At 40.5% G+C, this 20,623-nt stretch overlaps 1 protein-coding gene across 1 annotated transcript in view; it reads right to left on the reverse strand.

The window, feature by feature from the left end:
- LOC122810551 (major histocompatibility complex class I-related gene protein-like) overlaps positions 1–20,623 on the reverse strand; it is a gene marked incomplete in the record, with an annotated part of 1,143,023 nt that overhangs the window by 120,311 nt on the left and 1,002,089 nt on the right. The window contains 2 exon segments of the mRNA XM_044082133.1: positions 7,542–7,580; positions 9,036–9,065. Of these exon segments, the coding sequence (XP_043938068.1) occupies positions 7,542–7,580; positions 9,036–9,065 (69 nt within the window).

The following is a 20,623-nucleotide window of genomic DNA, read 5'->3' on the forward strand; positions in this document are numbered from 1 at the left end:
TATATTTTTTTGCCTCTCTGAGGAACTGCCTTAATAGAGTATGTGAGAATAAAGGAGTATCTGTATTGTATTGTGCAGAAATGGCTGAAGCGTGGATCTTGATGGAGGAGAAGGAAAGGCCACGGTTTAACATCTCAGCTAGGTACTGTAAAATTTGAGGTATATTTATTACCCAAGGATTCTGGCCCTTTTCTTGATTCCAGGAACAAAATCGTTTCCATTTGGCGGAGTAGGTTTTTCTAGTAGAGGGTCTTCTGGCCTCCAAGATGACATCCTGCACCTCCTTGGAGAGGAGAGTCTGTTGGGAAATTAAGGTATTCTCCATGCAGCTAGATTTAAGGTTTTGAGCTGGCTGTGAAGGGTTTTGTAGTTGTGCTGAGACAACAGAAGAGGAACAAGAGGTAGGATCCATGGTGGTGAGTGTGACAGGCTCTTTAGGGGAGGATACCAGTGCTGTCGTGGCCAGTCTGGAGCAATGAGAATCATTTGTGGCCTCTCTGCTCTGGCTTTTAATAGAACTTTGGTCAGTAGAGGAAGAGGTGGGAAGGCATAGACTGTCAATGTTGTCCAATTGAAAGAGAGTACGTCCACTTTCCAGGCCTGTGGATGACAGGTCCTTGAACTGAATTTTTTCAACTGGTAATTTCTGTGGGTAGCAAACAGATCTATGTCTGGCTGTCCCCATGCCTGAGTTATCTTTGAGAAGACTTGAGGATGCAACTTCCATTCGTGTGGGTCTGTCATGTTTCTGCTTAAGTTGTCTGCCAGTGTGTTTTCCTTCCCTGGCAGGAATTGTGCCTGTAATTGAATTTGTAATTCCAGAGCTGAGTTCCACAGGGTCATGGCTTGCCTGCACAGGGGGTATGAATGAGTTTCCACCTGTCTATGTACCACATGACTGTGGTGTTGTCTGTCCTTATCAATAGCTGGCCTGGTTGCTGTAGGTCCTTGAAGGTCATAAGGGCATTTTGCATGGCTAGCATCTCCTTTTGGTTGATGTGTAGGTGCTTCTCTTTTTGGGACTATCTTTTTTGAATGCACTGATCTGCCATGTGTGCTCCCCAGGCATAGTCTGAGGCATCCGTTGTGATGATTTGAGTTGCTTGAGGTAAACAGAAAGGGAGACCTGTGTTTCTTTGGCATGCTTGAGCCCACCACAAACATTTCTTTTGAATGCATGGAATGAGTGGTATAATTGTTTCCAAGCTGTGGCTGTGTTGAGACCATAAGTGTTTTAGGTACCATTGCAGTTTCCTCATATGCCACTTTGCACATGATATCAGTAGGATGCAAGATGCCATGAATCCCAGAGCCTGCAGGACTTTCCTTGCAGTTAGTCTGGTTAAAGTTGCCATTTTGTTGAAGTATTGAGACAGTCGCCCTTGTTTGTCTGGCGTGAGGTAGGCCATCTGGGTGGTTGTATTTAAGCTGGCACCCAGGAAAATTATCTGTTGAGAAGGTATTAGTTTTGATTTCTTTTTGTTCACTTTGTATCCCAAGTAGTTTAACAGTTTTATTACAAACGCCAGATGCTGCAACAGAATGTCCTTGCTGTCCGCTTGAATCAGGCAGTCATCCAGATATGGGTAGATTTGTATTCCTTGTTGTCTGCAGAAGGCAATTACTGATGCCAGGTATTTCGTAAACACTCTGGACACAGTAGATAAGCCAAAGGGCAATGCAGAGAATTGGAAATGGGTTGAACCTGCAAGAAATCTGAGGTATCTTCTGCAATCTTGTCTGATAGGGACATGCAGGTATGCCTACTTGAGGTCCAACGTTACCAGCCAAGACTCCTTGCACAGCATGGGAAGAAGCTGCTGTAATGTGAGCATCTTGAATTTTGGTACCTGTAGATATGGGTTTAGGATGGATAGGTCTAAGATGGGTCTCCAATCTTTGTCCTTCCTTGGTACCAGAAATAGTCTGGAATAAAAACCTTGACCTTGTTCTTTTGCAGGTACTTCTTGAATTGCTTTCATATCCATGAGAGCAGAAACTTGTCTTTGTGCCTCTGCCCATTGATTTTGTGGCAGGTTTGGCAAGCTTCTCATTTTTGGAAGGGTGTGAAAGTGGAACCTGTAGCCTCTGTCTATAATGTCCAGAATCCATTTGTCTTTTTTTAACAATGTGCCAGTTTTTGAAAATAATGCCAGTTTTCAGCCCAAATGTGCTGCCATTATAGCTTTGTTTGGCAGGCATAGGGGGAAGTCATTGTGTCTGTTTTCTAAATGACTGTGATCTATCTTCTCCACCTCTTGGGGTTGGTGCTTGCCACTGTCTAGCTCTGTAAGATCCTTGAGGTTGTCCTCTACCCCTTGGGCGTCTGTATCTGCCCCTTTGAGGTCTGTCCATGGCTGGAAAGGACCAATTTTTTGAAGGCCAGTTTCTGCTGAAGCGTGGAGGTTGCACCTGCAAAAAAACTTTAACTGTTTGCATAGATTTCGCTTTTTCCTCCATTTTCTTTAGTACCTACTCAGCTTTAACACCAAACAATACATCTTTTTGAAGTGGTGCATCTAATAACTTTGCTTTGACATGATCTGGTAAGATTTGCTCTTTGAGCCAAGCATGTCTACGTATGACAGACCCTGTGACAGCAGCTCTACATGAGGCCTCTAAAGCATCAAAACCACACTGCAAGGTATGTTTACCCACTTGCTCTGCTCCATGCAAAAAATCCTGCAACTCTTTCAAATCTGGTTGTTCTGTTTGTGTCATTTTGCTTTTCAGCTGGGATAACAAAAACTGTTGGTACTTTAACATATGAAATTGACAGTTTAATGCCCTCATGGTTAAAGTGGCTGATGTATACACCTTTTTCCCCCACCTTTCTAATGCTCTAGAATCTCTCTCTGAAGGTAAAGGGTTTTTAGCAGTAGAGGCCTTTATCCCTTGGGACCCTGTGAAATTGTTTCTGGGTCAGCAGTATGGCTTTTATAAAGGAACTGGTGAGAATCAGGAACCCGGTAATACCTGTCTGGTTTAACAGGGGCTGGAGGTAAAGAATCTGGATTAAGACTGGCTTCTGCGTACACATCATCCAAAATATCTAAAACAGGAGGGATGGCCAGGGGCCTATGCTGGGGGAGCAGTAGAAATTCCCTGAGCCTTTTCTTGGAATCTGAGTAATCTTGGCCTTCCCAGTGGAAGTGCTCCCTCAATGTATGCAGGGTTTCCCCAAAAGAGTAGTCCTCAGGGGAGGAGACTGAGGGAATAGACTCCTCAGCATCAGAGTCTTCAAAAGGGGAATAGGCATAATCCTGGTCCTCAGAATGGTCTGAGGTAATAGAAGCCTGGTCTGAAGAAGGGTAGTCTTCCTCCAATCTGGGTCTTTTGTCAGAGGGTGGTTGAGAACCCCTGATGAGAGTTATCAAATCCTCAGCCATTTTAAGCATCTGTTTTTTAGGCATGGGGCCTTGACAGGAGGTCTGAGGGCCTTGTTTTTTAGTTTTGATGGTAGCTTTAGGTTTAGTGAAGGCTTTAATAGAGAAAGTTAAAGGCCTGAAGATACCTTCAGAAATGGCAGGCCTCACTAAATTTTCTGTTTCCCCGCCAAGAGTGGCGTCGGTATCTGCAGTGGGAAATGAGACCAAGGAGCCTGCGACCTTGGGTACTGAAGACACTGGTAAAATAGTTTCATCGGTAGTCAGGGGCTGTGTAGGCACCTCGCTGAGAACCGGAGAACCGGTAGTCGGCTTAAGCGTGGTCTCAATACTCGGTGTGGACCTCGGATGGCAGTCCTTGTCTTTGCGTCTTTTTCCTGAAACTGGTGTCGGTGTATCCGACGACATGATATAATTAAATTTTTTGCCAAAATAATGAAGGGCGAACTCCGCCCAGCGCTTAATAGTGCTCTTGTTGAACCTAGCACAAAAACAGCAGGCCGAGACGTCGTGGTCTGGCCCTAAGCAAGGTATACAGAAAGAGTGAAAATCCTTATGCGGTATTTGCTTCCCACAAGAAATGCAATTATTAACTTTGTCTGACATCGGACTGAGGCAAGAAAAGTTTCCCCAATGGGGTACTTAGCTTTAAAGAAGACTTCGGCTGAAATACAGTTTGTAAATCTCAGGAGCTGGCCAACCGGCACTTGCGAACTGCTTCTGCTTTGGGCACCGCGCGGCAAGAAAGACTGAAGAAAATGGCGTCGGCTGCCTCTTTTATACCCCTGCCGCACTGACGTCAGGGAAGAAGCGACGACAACCGACGCCGGACCTAGACTTTGGAATTCTGCTGACCGAGGACCCGCCTGACGGCAGGATAACCCATCTGTAATGACTGCAGCTGTATGCACGATGAACATCAGTGAAATGCTAGTATGCTGAAGCCAGAAGAAAGTTATATAACTGAAGAGATGAATGGATATGGGTGGATGACAGTTGTGTTAAGTGTGCTTTAAATGGCATGATCAGAAAAGAAAGGCAACACAAACTGAATTTGGTTTGATATGGATGATCTTTCAAAATGAACAGACAGAAAAAACATATGACAGCTTGTAATCTTGTTGTTTGTTCTGATGTGTAGACTAGATAAAATGCTTAAGAACAGCAAGATCATGATACATCGTCAAGTTAAATGTATTATGAAAGAAAGATGAACAGAGTAGCACTGAAAGATTAATGTTTACTTCGTGTGTTCCTTTGATGAGAGTTGTTTTAGCAATTAATGGGGCTAAAAATAGACCAATCATGCTTAGCAGAAATAAGATACGAGAGACTTTGACAGGCATTACATAGTTTAAAGAAAGGGAGCGATAGAAACATAGGGATTTGCCTGCCACATTATATTAACTGAGGGTAACAAATCAAGCATAAATTCTTGTTTGTTGACAGAGAGCTTTAAGGATGTTATCGGAGCACCTGCTATATATAAACATCACACTAGGATAAGATTGTTGGACAGAAAAAGTAGAATTAAAATATTCAAGATAATATACAGAAGTAGATTTAGTATGAATATATGCATAGTAAGGTAAAGCACACTGGAATATGTGATATAGATAAGAATGGTTTATGCTTTTCTTTTCTGGTAAGAAAAATTTTTTTGCTTGAATATTAATGGAATAGTTAAAACAATGTACAAACATATCGAAGTCCTAATAATGAAATATTATTTACATGTGAGAGTGTGAGTATCATTTTCTAGAAAGGAAATATACTCTAGGGGAAAAGAGCTGTTGTCTATTGGATGGAGTTGCCCTATAAAGAAAGGGGATTTCACTGAACATAGTAGTAGGTGGCATTTTTTTCATTAAGAATTACCTTGGCACTGCTTGCAAAGCTTTGTTTCTCTGTAAATTCCTCCTACTGCATGTTGTATCATCAGCTCAAAGGCTGAATGGCATTAAATAAAATGTATACATGTTACTAAAATCCATACATCATAGCTGCTTGTCACACTTCAGCACCATTAGATATGTTTTGCTTGCTTTTTTCTCCTGCCCAGAGTGACAATCAAACTTCTCTTCTTCATTTGCTTTATTAATCCATTTTATTACTATTGTGAGAGGTGAGAGCCCTACAGCACATTTTCCCTGGGAGAAGTATGCCCCACAAGAGAGAGTGTTGCCATTATCTGTCGAGAACAGAGGCTTTTAGTTTAAGTCTTTGCCCATGCCTAGTATTGTACTCCAGGGTTTTACATGCAGTGGATATCAGTAAGGGTGTGTTAGTAACTTCTCAATACATCCCTGCCTCCTTGAAGCCAGTGGTCCCATGTGGTTGCCATTCTCCACCAATGATTCTGATGTAAGAACATGTGCTTTGGATTTTCACAACCTTCTCTAAAAGAAAGCTGTAATGGTAGAACTGCATTACTCCTCTTTTCCCAATACCAGCTCCAAAACATGCCCCAGTCTCTAATGGATCCTGGGGTACCTCATTTACAGTCAGGGCCTTATCCCTCTACTCTCCTTACTCCAACAGAGCTAGCACTTCTTCAGCATCATTACTTGACATTTATGGGTCAGTACACTGTTCTCCGATAGCAATTTGACTGGGTAATTAGTCTAATATAGTGCAGAAAATAAACTCAATGAAAAGTATGAAAAGTACACCACATTAGTTTATGTCACTATGAGCTTTTTTCTGTCTTTAAATGGGTTAGAATGCAAAATTAGTTATGTGGTTTCACACGTTCAGAAAAGAAGCTCTGAAAATCTACACCTTATAGTCAATCACTTATTTAGTTATGAAGTTGCCTTCATTGTTTTTGGAATAAACCAGTCATACCAACTATTAGGGGGAATTATATATATTTAGAGGCTTTAAAGCTGTGTTATTTTCTATGTTTCTATGGATATGCGCAGCTCTGTAATTCAGATATTGGAATATGCCAATAATAAAACAGAAGTCCATCTATAAGCAGTGCAATATCATTGTGGTATCTACAGAAACATCCATATTTTGCATGAGTTTGTAATGCAGCAGGGGCAAGTACAAACTGTGTTTAATAAAAGTATTTAGCTATAACTTAACAGATAACATATAGGAATCTGTGATCTATATAGCCATTGCAAGTCATATCTCAGCAAATATCCACGATATACATATTAATAGTATTGGCAGAAGAAATCTGATAAAAGATTATTTTATTTTGAAAGGAAAAAATAAAGGAGTAGCTAAAAAAGCCAAAAAAACTTAAAAATGAACACACACACACACACACACACACACACACACACACACACACACACACACACACACACACACACACACACACACACAATTTATTTGCTTACCTTCTCTCTCAGTCTCAGATGGAACGGCTATTTTAAATTGCGCGCGAGAGTCCAAAGTAGGTTTTCATCCGCATTACTGTGCGTGTAACACATGCATAGCTTTGCTTAAAGGAGAAGACACCTTTTTAGCTTTTTCCTCTAGATCCTAGTGCCTGCCTTGGGCTACCCCCTCCACATAAACACTATACTGAAGTGCGCTGCCACTCTGGTGTTACGAAGTTTTTTTTTTTTTAATTAATTAATTAGTCCTTTTGAAGTCTGCCGCCCCTAAAATGTTCCACGCTGTGTGGACTGCACCTCTCGACCCCCTAGCTATGCCACTGTCACCATCTAGTCTGTACTGCAGTACCTGGCAATCCAAAAGCAGGCACTCCTTCTCCTTACTCACATCATTCGCATATTCAGTTGACCAACTAATCACAACTGTCACTCTGCAACTATAGCTTACAGCACTCATTCTTTAAATAGCTGTTCTGCTGTTAAAGGAATGTGAATTTCTAGTGCCAATAGTCACGTTAAAACCCAGAACATTTCTAAAGATATTACAATAATGTAACTAGCTTGTCACTTGCATGGAAATTTGTTTGTTTAGCAAATCAAAACAATCATTAGCAGATAAAAGAAAGGTTTCGGAGCTCCTTGTGCAATAAAAAATGCATAATATGTCCATTTTCACAGGGAAGTCACATTGTGCCTTTCTACCTCTGTCTGTCAGACCATTTGCCCCTAAAACCGGAAAGACACAAACCAAGCATCAGTTACATACTATACAGCATTGCAAGTGCAAATATATAATTACCTTCGATTAGTGGGTCACTTGTTTCATCTTTATCTGAAACTGAAAGAAGACACAACAATTGTATTAAAAGAGCACCAGACAAAGAAATAAACAAGGCAGTTTATTTTGCCATAATATCCATCAGAACTGCATGAGTTCTTCTAATCTGAAACTAGTCTTTTGATGCTCTGCTATTAATCATTGGATTTTGCTATTAATCACTGGATTTTAATGTAATCTACACATTATTTCTAGAAAGCAGAAAGCCCTTATATTAAAGGCTTATTTATGTTGAAGGTAGTTAACATGAGCAAGAAGCTGTTATAGACAAACTCGACCTCCCAATGGAAAGAAAGTTAATCATATGGAACGTGGTTTGCATTATAACTTTTAAACAGAGCAGCAAAAGTTTAGTTTAGAGACACATGATCAGTGACAATATTCTTGTGAACTGCTACAGTACAGATATGTTACTGACTTTCTGATGACCACAGCGAAATTTTAAGAAACTTTATTACAGAAAGTCTATGGAGTAATCCCATCAGGTTACAATTCCTGGATAGCTCAAACATCATCTAAAGCCATATAAGGTTGTATAAAAAAAAAATCTAGTAGATGGCCCTGTTCAGTAGCATAGAGAGATAGAGCCCTGACTATGACCCCAATGAATGACATGAGATCAGTTAGCAGCTCAGACAATATAGAACTTCAACTATGAATGGATCAAACCTCCTTGCAATCCCTGATATGGGGGTGCAAGCTTCACACACCCTGAACTTACATCTACCAACTCCACAACTGCACTAACTTGGAAAAGGGGGAAATTCACTCCAAAAGGGAATCACTTCTGGCAGAACTCATTGACAGTGATTTCCTGTGTAGGAACTCAGACCATCAGTGGGGTTTAAACTTGGGTAACTGACACTTCAGCATTCAATCTTGGCCCTCCAGAAGGTTACCTACTATAGGAGCTGGATGGGACAGAGTAGACTAAGTGATCAACATCAGCCCTCCTTTCTTTGGGGGGGGGGGGTAAAAGTGGGCTTCTGCTAATGATCAAATCACTGTCCGATGGAGATGGGTGGGTTTATCCTGTGTTACGAACACTCTGCCAAACAGCAGCATGGGGAGGTGGAGCCAATAATTTGTACAGTGATTTTTTGTGATGTCATTACATGCTCTACCCCATTTCTGATCTGCTCCCCAGGCAGAGCAAAAATCCTCTCCATAGTTGTGTATGTGATGCTCTCTTTCCCAATTCTCATCCTTCAAGGGCAGCACCCTCACTAGTATATGCAACTACAGCCCTCCTTGAAATAATCACCTGCCATACAAGAAATTGCAGGATCTTGGCACTCCCACAAGATGGGATTGAATCAGTCAAATAGAAGATGGATGATTAGATAGCAGGAGGTTTTGGGGGTCTAGTACATGTACAACAGCTCTCTTACAGCATCAAGAAATACTGTACATTATCAAAAATCTACAGCAAAAAAATCAAAATAAATAACTAACCTTTGTCAAGAGCAGCAGTTGCAGTTTTTTCTGTAAGGTGTAATAAGGGAAAATGTTTCAGTTATTAATAAGAACATAGTGTTAATTTAACTTAACAAATAAAAGCAGTTTATTGTCCAGCAGCAGAAACACATAAAACAATCACATAAGATACATTAAGCTTAAATAAAACTCAGTTCAGAGGCTGTACTTATCTTCCTATGTTAAATTTGGTTTTATATTTTTTTTTTTTTGCTATGCATGGAAAATTAGTAAGAAAAAGTAAATATGAATACAGAATCACTGAATAACACAGACTATAAAGAGAATCCATATTTTACTGTCTCCTACAGCCATTCTTTATTTATAAGACACAATTTACTTACACATTTTATTCAAAGTGAACTGGAGTCCTTGAAAGATGAGCAAAAGCGTTCTTCTGTGTGTGCTTGCATGTATATCTATCTATATATATTTCTGTATATATATATATATATATATATATATATATATATATATATATATCAATACACACATACTGTGTGTGTGTGTGTGTGTATATATATATATATATATATATATATATATATATATATATACACACACACATATATATATATATATATATATATATATACACACACACACATATTTGCATAGCTACACAAACATGCACTTAAATTAAGACACACTTCCTGTGTGAAACAGTTAAATTATGACACGCCTCCTGTTCAGACATCTAGCCTATCACTGCGCACTTACTTCCTCATACCTCATCTGCCTTACTGTTTTACCTAATGCTTAAATAAATAAATAAATACTTGTATGAATATAAAACTGTTTTAACACATTTCACTACTAGTGATACTATCCCAAAATACATTATAAACTGCTAATTCCACAAAATACTTTATCCACTGCTTAAATCAGCTCTTGAGTAACAATTTTACTCTGCCTTACATTGAAGCAGTAGGCTACGGTTCACCTCCAACTCTAAATCTTACTACATTTGCAATAATCTATTGCTTGTTTCTGTTTTAGAGGAGATAAACAGCTGCAATGAATAAGCATGATCATGTCATAAAATGGCATCTTGAAATCCCACACCCCATCAGCAGCTTGAGTATCACTGTTATATACACACATGCAGAGATTTGTCCTCTGAATGTATTCTGCACTCAACACCATCTGCATTAAATGTACAGCGTAAAGCAGGGAATTGTCATTGTCATACCTCTCAACCTGGAATCATCAAAAATCTGGACAAGGCCCATGAAAAACAGGTACAAATCTTGCTGATTAACACAACATTTGCATACAAAATTATGTAACCCCGCCCACTCCAATGGGATTGTGGGATACCAAGTTTCAAATGCAAACTGAATAACAGACAAAGAAAATATGGCACCAGAGTCCCCCTGCAGCCATTCCATTGTCACATTACCTGGCTATTTCACCCCATTTGCCATAAACACTAATGTGTGCATACTGCTTTACTTCTAGCAATGATTATTTGGATTTTATTTTTACATTTTACAGCCCAATGCACAAACACCAATAGACATCTGCTAAACAAAGCAACACTGTCTAACAATGAAACAGACTTGGCATTAAAACTTCTCTGCCCTTGAAACTCACATTCACTGAAACAACATTGAAACCCACACCACATCTAAAGAAAATGCATCAGGCCAGTGGTGGACAAAGATTACCTTTGAGTTGTTTTCAAATCATTGGCCTCTTGCACACAAAACAAGAAACATACATGTGTTCTTTTATACACCCTCCTGACTTTATTAAATTATATTCCTTGTATAATACAGGACTTGTAAGACACAGCGCATTTTACATTTATTGTTTGAACATTTTTCCAGTAGGCTGCAGGCAATGAAACAAAACGCATGAACCAATAATGACAAAACTGCCCAATTCAGAACATTTCCATCATAAAAGTCTACTTCCACACCCACGCTATAAATAGAATGACAGTAGTGTAAGCCAGAGGCATCTTGCACAGCTTCTCACACTTATTTTCAATTTCAATTTTTTTTTGGGGGGGGGTCAAAATGCCAAAAAACAGGGACACATTTTAAACATTGCTTTTAGAATTTTGGAAAGTTGCTAAAATAAAATGTTGTGTTACCACCATGCATTTCACTGGCAAGACTTGAACCCAGGACCGTGTGCACTACAGTCAGAGCAACATACCACTATGCCAAATCAGCAGTTTCCTGCAAGATAGGAAGACTGAAACTTAAATGGCTCTCATTTAGTGAATTCAATTCTCAACCTCTTTGCACAAAAAACCTGGACAAAGCCAATAATGGGGAAATACAACTTCAGTTCTCACTTCTCACCATAGCGCTGAACTCTTAGCACAAAAAACCTGGGAAAAGCCAATAATGGGGGTATACAACCCCAAAATAGGGACAAATTTCAAATACTGATTTTATAAACTTAGATAATTGCTAGAATAAAAAGGTTTTGTGTTACCATGTACTTTCTGAAGAATATGAAGTCTGAAATTCAAATGCCTCTCATTATTTAATGAATTCAAACTTGCAGTGATTTGCCACAAAAATCCTGAAAACCACAGATTTTATGAGGAACAGATCAAAAATATGAGGCACAAATTTACAAGTGGTGATGGCTAGGAACTTTAGGCTCTTTTTACCTTTTACCCAAGGTATAGTGTTTGAGCCTGAGTACCTCTAGCCACCAGGTGTATTAAAATGGGGGCATTTACACACACACACACACACACACACACACACACACACACACACACACACACACACACACACACACACACGGTTTTCCTTACTTCAAGTCTGTTTCACTTGCATTGCACACCGTTTCGCTCCAGGGCCTTCTAAATCCATCCTTTCTATTCCATTACTTAAACCTCCTAAATCCTTACCATTCTCCCGGAGTGCTGTTCCCACTTGCAAAGCATACGAACCAGAGCTGGAAATACATGCACAATGCAAACAAAACATTTGAACAGCCAAGCGAGCTCCAGCCAGAAACGCGAGCTCCTTGAGCTCAATTCTGACAGGCTGGCAGCCCTGACGGAACTGACGTCATTGCACACGTGATGATGTCAGCTCACAAAGCGCGAAAAATAAAAAGAAAAAAATGAAGGGATACCACTAGGGAATTGTGGCACCCCATTATTTGGACCCCATAACTCTGCAAAAACTGAGTAATTTGGTATGGTTGGGAGGTATGGTCATCATTACTGCACTTTTCTCTTTATGACATTTTGATTTAAACAATTCATTACAATTCACAGTCTGGCTGATTCCATGCTTCCCCTCTACATTTTGTACTGATACTGCACAAAGTAATTCACAGCCAGATCATAGGTTCATAGGTAGGTACTAGGCTATTGGCCCTAGGGCCTATATAAGCCTAGCCAAACAGTACCATGGCTTTTGCCACCTAAGAAAATTATTTTCCTGTGCCCCTGTCAAGCAGAGCCACAGAAGTGATTCCCAGGGTGAATTTCCTATCTCCCATCCAGTCATCAAGATTTTTCTTGAAGAGTGCTAATGAGGAGCTTTGTTTGATATAGATAGGTTGTTTGTTCCAGAGTATGGGAAGTCTCTGGGACAGAAATCTATCCCTCCAGCATGTTCTGTTTATTTTGGTGGCAAGGTTTAGGTCCCTAGAGTGCAGCTCGGAGGGATTGGGATTTCTTTATGTGGAGCATGTCCAACTGCTCTGGGTTTGACATAGCTTTGTATGTTAGGCAGAGATCACCTCTGAGTAGGCGATATGTGACAAGAGTAAAGCTGGAGGTTTTTGAGATGGTCTGCGTAGGGCATCTGTTTGAGGCCAGTAATCCTCTTTGTGAGGTATTTCTGTGGCCTTTCCAGTTGTTGTAGTAGTCTTGTGAGGTACATACCAAAAGGGGCATTGTACTCTATAATGGGTCTAATCAGTGAAGAGTAGAGGGGAACAATTACCTCTTGTTTCCTGGATGAGAACTCTTTTGTGATGAGGTGTGCCACGTAGAAGGATTTCCTGACTACTGTGGCAATGTGATTATCAAAGGAGAGATTACTGTCCACCTGTGTCCCAAGGTCTCTTATCACACTTTCAGTGTTAAGTAGACTACCACCTGTGTTGTAGTTCATGGGTACAGAGTTTTTACCAAAAGGGATGAAAATGCACTTTTTGGCATTGAGCTTGAGGCCATGGCTTTGACACCAGGCATCTGTCTCAGTGAGGCCCTTTTGTAGGATGTCCACATCGTTAGGAGTTTTGATTATGGCTCCTAGTTTGCAGTCATCTGCAAACTTTGTTAGCCAAAGACCTTCTGTGTTAGCCTGTACTTCAGACAAGTAGATACCAAACAGGAGAGGACCTAGGACTGAACCCTGTGGTACTCCACTTGTCACTGGTCTGAAGTTGGATTTAGAGTCTGCTACTTTCACAGTGTGGGTTCTGTCAGTGAGCCAGTCGGCAACCCATCTTGTGACATAGAGATTTATACCAAGTTTAGTGAGTTTGTCTATAATTCCACAGTGGGGGATGGTTTCGAAAGCCTTGGCAAGATCTAGATAGGCTGTGTGAACCACCTTACCCTCATCTACGGCTTTTGTGACCGCTTCCAAGAAGTCTATCAGGTTTAGGAGACATGATCTTCTTTTTACAAACTTGAACTGGGTAGGGTCCAGAGTTTGGAGATTACCAATGTCATTGTTTATAAATTCAATGATGATACGCTCCATAGCCTTGCAGACCAGGCTTGTCAGACTAATGGGGTGATAGTTCCCGGGGTCCGTGGTGGCTCCCCCTTTGTGGAGTGGGATAACCGTTGCTGTGCACCATTCAGTGGGCACAAAGCCTGAGGTGAGGCTATGACTGAACATGGTACTTAGGTCGGGTGCCAGTTCATTCTGTAGTTCATGTAGAACGCAGCCTGGGATGTTGTCAGGTCCTATGGATGCTGTGTTCTTGGCTTTGGAGAGTGATTTTTTTTACCTGTGCAGCCATGATTACAGGAACTTTGCATTCTTCCAGTATAGAGATGGGCCCTTTAGGGGATGAGAGAGGGATAAAGTTAGCACTGAACCTATCTGCCAGGATGTTGGCAATATCAGTTGGTTCTGTATATTTAGTGCCATTGTGCTGTAACTCAGAGCAGATCTGAGTGTTGCCATTGAGATTCTTGACATAGCTATAGAATGCTTTGTAGTTGTCTTTAGAATCAGTGGCGATTTTGTATTCGTAACTAGGTTTGGAGGATTTTATGAGGGATCTCAGCGTCTTACTGAGGCTGACCACGGAGTTCCTCCAATCATGGGATTTTACTCTTTTTTTGCAACAGTTTCTTTCTTCTGTTGTAGAGTTTGTTTATAGCAGGGGACCACCAGATCAGCTTCCTTTTTTTGGAGGATAGCATCTTGGTTCTGTTAGGGATTGCACGATCCATGCACTCATGTAAGTGCTTATAAAGTGCAATTGTATAGGATTCAGCAGTCGTACCTCTATTGTTCGTCAGCATGGGTGTCATGAAATTTGCCACTTCTTGTCTTAAGAAGCGCAAAGTTGGCTTTGGAGAATTTTTTTACAGTGGTTTTCCTAATGGGGGGTGGGGTGGGCTGTGGATGTCTAGGGTGATTTGCTTGTGGTCGGATCTGACCAACAAGGAATTGACCTGTGGTGTGGAACACCAGTTGCCCATGTTGGTACAGGTCTAGGATATTGCTGCCCCTGGTGGGGGTGTGGATAAGTTGATCCAAGCCATTGGAATTTATGAATTCCAGAAAACGGTGAGCACGAGAGGTGGTACATGAGTAGTTTTCCCAGTTAATGGTGGGGTAATTGAAATCACCCATTATTATGGTGTTAGGTTGTACACTAATATTTTCCAGTGCATCAAGAAATGAGGAGTGGGAATCCTGGGGCGTGGTGGGGGATCTGTAGCAAGCTACAATTTGCATTGCGGTCTTGCCCAGAGTTAGTTGCACTTGAATAATCTCAGATGCATTATGCTGAGGAACTAGCCTGGAGGTGTGGATATCCTTAATGAATATGGACACGCCTCCGCCTTTAGTGCTTCAGTCCAGGTTAGGTGGCCGAAAGGTATGGTATGAAGTATAGCCTGGTAATGCAGGGGTGCTCTCTGGAGCCTTGAACCAGATCTCTGTCACTGCACAGATGTCGATGTTCTCCATTTTATGGAGTGCCTCGAGTGAGTGCAATTTGAGGTTTAGACTTCTAGCATTAAGTAGCATTACCCTCAGATTTTGCTTGATTGTACCTGTTATGGTGGTGAATTTGTCACTTGAATCTTGCCTAAAAAAAGGCACTACAGGGGTGGCAAGAGCCTTAGTGAGCATCAGGAATTCCAAGGGCGACAGGTGCAGGCCATCTCTGGCAAAGCATCGTGGTCTGTCGATCATGTCATCCCAGGCAGACATATACTGGATCCCCTTAGAATGACACCAGAAGCTTAGCCAACTGTTGAAGTCAACCATTTTGTCCTTGTACTGTGGTATCATTCTGGGTGATGGCAGGATGCTACTCAGGGCTAGGGTCATACCTGCCTGGGCTACAAGATCAGAAAGCTCCTCCATATCTCTTTTCATGTAGTCCAGGGAGGTATGTCTCAGGTCATTCACACCAACATGGAAAATGACAAGAGTCATATTTGTACTTGCTGTGGAGTGACCTTAGTGCATGCTTTATGTGGCAGATCCTGGCACCTGACAGGCAGCTGACAGTAACTTTTTCCTTGTCTAGTCTGGTGAGTGGAACATCAGTGTAAACATCCTTTCCAGGATTTGATATTTGATAACACCAGCTGTCATCCCACAATATTACAGTTCATCCATTCTAAACTAACTTCCAGACACAAGTATTCCAAAGACTGTCATTTCTATATACTAAGCAACTCTTGTCACTATCCTCACCTCAAAATCAAAGAACAATGGCACACGTTGTGATCTGTAAAAAACATCCATGTTTTCATAGCTTAAGTGATTATACATATCCCATCTCACAGTTCACTGGCTGCACATTATCATAGCTTCCTTATTCATGCAACAATATAATGCATTCTCACTTTTAGGTACAATAACAAAATGATACAATCAGAAAAACCCTCATGTCACAAAATAACATCCGCCATATGCCTGCTCACCATCAGTGTTTTAATATCAATTTTATACTGTATACATACATATAAATGTGCCCTTTCCACATTTTATGCATTTAATAATATTAAGCACACACACCACTGATAATCCTCAGCACAATGGCTTGGCATCACCATTCTCACAACATCCCATTCATCATGTGTTAATTTTTTATTCAACTCAACAAACTTTACAATCTCTATTTTCATCCAGCCCAGTTTTCATACTCCACACATAGTTTAGGGCCATTTTCAAAACTGTTCCTGTTCCCGGTGCCAGCTGTTTCACCACCATCATCACCAAACCACAAGTCCACAGTCATTCCAAACACTACTGAACAGATATGGCTGTTTAAAAAATGAACTATAAACATGTTAACATTTTCACCATCTTCCCTTCGTTTCACTGCTTCTTTACACAGTGCCATAATGCATTTTAATAGATCCCCTTTCTCATTTGCAAACCTACCAAACCCCAACAACCCCATCTCAGGCTTCCTAAACACCTCTATAAATTCACCCCTATCCTGCTCATACTTCTCCTCAGACCCAACATTGAGTCCAACCAGGTTCCTCTCAACACACAACACAGACAACTTTTGTTGACACCGACACCCGCTCATGTGCATTAAATTAATGCCCAAAGCATCTCTAATAAACTTGAACAGATAAATACCTTCCTAACAACCCATTCACCTGAAAGCACAGCTGTCACTGAAATACAGCTCAAACAAAACGCTCCTAATTTCCAGAACCTACTTCCCTCCTAGAAATACCTTCAAGACACCAGACCTAGCAGTAGACAAGGCAGAGACATTCTCATTCTTTATAATAACAACCTTAAACCAACTATCACTGCATAAGCAAATGCCTCCTCAGATACTGAACCCAACTGTATCCTTCTAAACCTTCCCTCCTTGAGGATCAGTCATCTTCTAATCGCAGTTTCCTAACTTCAATCTCCAGCCTCTCTTAACAAATTTAAATCCCTTATTCTTACTATCACCTTAGCTGATCTAAACTATAAAGATATTGTAATTCTAGGTGATTTTAATCTAAACTACCTAGGTCCTTTGAGCTATAACTGCTGAATTCCTACCCAATACTAACCTTATACAGTTAGTCAGTGATGTTACTCATGCAAATTTCCATACCAACAACCTCTGCCTCCTGCATCTGCTAATCACTAACAACCCTACCGTCACCTCTAATATATCTGTTCTTCCAACCTCATTCAGTAACCACTGCCTACTAACCTTCCAAATTATCCATCAGTCACCAAAACTGCCCCAAACTAGTAACATTCAGACCTCAAAAAAAAACACCTAGCAACTTTCGACAAGTCTCCCATTAGTAACTTACAGAACCCCAACTTGGCTGCAACAGCTCTGACACATACCTTCCTTCAACTTCAAGAAAAATTCTTCCCTCTGACACACCACCCTTTCAGATACAAAAAAAACTGACTACCACTGAACTGAAAAACTATGTTCAAACTTAGGGGCAATGTGTGGTCCTCATGGAGACAAAACCCCTCACCATAAAATCGTACTACTTTTACCTCTCTACATAATCCAAGCTTAGCAAGCCATATGCAGGCACAAAACCAACTACTTCAAAGTCAAGCAGCTTGCTCTTCTGGGCAAACCCAAACATTTTTGACAGGAAATAAATCTTCTCACATGCCTTAAATCCACTGCCCTCACCTCCTCTCCTATCACCAACCAGACCTCCCAAGGCCAACTCTCAGTCTCTGACTTTTTCAATTAATTCAGCAACCTCCCTAGTACAACAACTTCTACCTCCCACCCCAACTCACTTAGGTTCCCTCCTTTTATCCCCCTCTTCTATTTTAAGAAAATTACATGCAAATAATCTGTTCCACTTCTAGAAAATATACCGCTGGAAGCACTCCATGGTGCAGACAACCTACTCCCTTGGTTTATATCACTCTCTAAACACTTCCTTACCATACATTTTCTACATATGTATAACCTTTTAACCTAACCTGCAATATTAACTCCTGAAAGCCCACTACTTAAACAACTGGCTTTGCTCATGCTACTCCTCAGGCTGATTCAGACTAATAAACTATTACCAGGGTCTCCAATTTTTTTACTTTCTTCTCCCCTATAATTGGTTATACTAGTAGCAAAAACCTTTTACTGTACTAATGCTGAATATGCTGACTTAGGTGCTGTAAAAACTGTATGATGTATACATGCTTATATGTATATGCTACATTTTCTTGTATCTAAGCTTAGTAATGTGTATTTTTTGTTAGATGCTACATTTATTGTATATTTTCTTGCATGCACTTTATTGGAGCTTTTCTCCCTGGGCCTCTGCTGAAAATGGACCTGTGTCGAGTTGGACTTTTCTGGATCTAAAATAAATAAAAATAAAAAATTAACAGGACATGCTGGAGAGACAGACATGTCTCCCAGACATTGCCACTCCTCTGGAAAAAACTCCCAAGTCACGTAAACCACAGCTCCTCAATGACCTTATTTAAGCGTAAACTGGACAATTGGATGGGAAATCATAAATTTACACCAGGGGTTTCACCTATGTTCCTCTTAAGACGGGGCAGGTGGTACTGATCTTAGATTTGCATGGATACATAGACTATATATTTTGGTCCATAAGGGAACAAGGGTATAACATTTCTAGGCTTGTAGAGGCCTTAGGGCCAACAGCCTAGTAACTTATGTTCTATGATTCTGTGATCAACTATACCAACCATTCCTTCTCCATTCTTGCACCCAAACTCTGGTAATTCTTTCCCTTTCACCTTAAAGAAGTGTCCTTTTTCTCCACCTTCAGAGCTCAACTCAAAACACACTTTCATCAAAAATCTGACTGCAAGTGCCTTTCCACTAGACACATAACCTAACTCCCTCCTCACCTACACCACTCTTACTTTGATCCTATGTTCTCAGCTGCTGCTTCCCTGTCGTATTTACTACTAAAATTAAATCTTATTTGACTTTCTACTCTGCTCCTAGTATTTACATATTTTATCAACTGTCAATGGGATTATCCACCTTCTGTCATTACTATGTGTTTGTGAATTTCTATTTTCTTTTTTGTGAATCCCTTCATCCGGGCTGTTCCTGCAAATGGTCTACAGTGATCAGTGTAACACCCCGGTAAATTAATTAAAACAAACAAAGTTTCACCTTGCATTGTCCACGTGTAGGCAGGATGTCTTGTATTTAACATCTTCACCTACAACTTCTAATTTGTCAGCAACACTTCATCAGTTCAGTACTGCGGTAGCGTTGTCGCCTCACAGTATGATGCTGTCCTGTTAGATTCTCAGCTAGAGCGTCTTCTGTGTGGAGACATGTGTGAATGGGCGCACCTTCGTTAAAGGTTGTGCATCAGAGCTGGCAACTCGGCACGTAAAAATCTACTGCCAATCAGGAGTTCCGCTGTTGTGACCCCTAACCGGGAAAAGCTGAAAGACACAACAACTTCATCAGTTCAGTAATGTTCCAGTTTCACAAATTACAAAATGCCCTGCACATACCAGTTTGGTCTACTTATACTTTTGTTTCTTCTGTACATATTTTTTGGGGTCCCCTGCTGACTGCCAACATACCTTCTCTTGATCATCTGTTCCCTATACAACATTTCAGTAGTGCAGCAGTTGCATTGTTGCTCACAGCAAGAGGTTCTCTGGTTCGATTCTCAGCTCAGGTGCCTTCTGTGCGGAGTCTGCATGTCCTCCCTGCGTTCATTTGGTTTTCTTCCGGGTGCTCCTGTTTCCTCCGGTTTCCTCCCATGTTATAAAAACATGTGTCTGGAGCATTTCTCCCCGGGCCTCCACTGAAAACTGGCTTTGTTCCAAGTCGGACTTCCCTAGTAAACAAATAAACAGCATGGTTTTATTTACATTATTTTACATTACTTATGGTGTGGTACAGCTATTATTTACCTTTTGGATATTTAGGTAATCTAAGTATTTTAGTACGAGTTCTATTTGCAATCTAATGGCAATTTAACAAAAGGTCTTTAGATGATGCTATTGATATATTAATATATATTAGCACTGATCTCCAAGGAACTATGTATGCCATTGTTTTTAATAACTATTTATTTCCAAATTTTTATATATTCCCATATGCTATACTGCAAATTATAGAATGATAGAAAGATTTGTCTGGTAATGACTTTAACAGGTATGTGTTTGCCTAATTTAATTTTTCTATTAAAGCTGTTTTTTCCTATGTATGTGTTTTTTTCTATTAATGTTTTTTTTTTTACTAATGTTATTTCATTGGTTGTCGGCTAATCAGTTGGGTTATAAATTGGGGGAAGTGTTTTAATTAAGTAATGCAGCTGATGAATGAAACTCTAATTAATTAAGCACTTATGTTTGTACTTTTGCCTCCATGGTTTATTAAATCTGAGCTCCTACGATCACGTTTGTGTGGTCCTTAGTGCCTTTTTT

The sequence above is a fragment of the Protopterus annectens genome, chromosome 9.part0, assembly GCF_019279795.1.
Source record: "Protopterus annectens isolate FY-2018-M chromosome 9.part0, PAN1.0, whole genome shotgun sequence".
Taxonomy (NCBI): Eukaryota; Metazoa; Chordata; order Ceratodontiformes; family Protopteridae; genus Protopterus; species Protopterus annectens.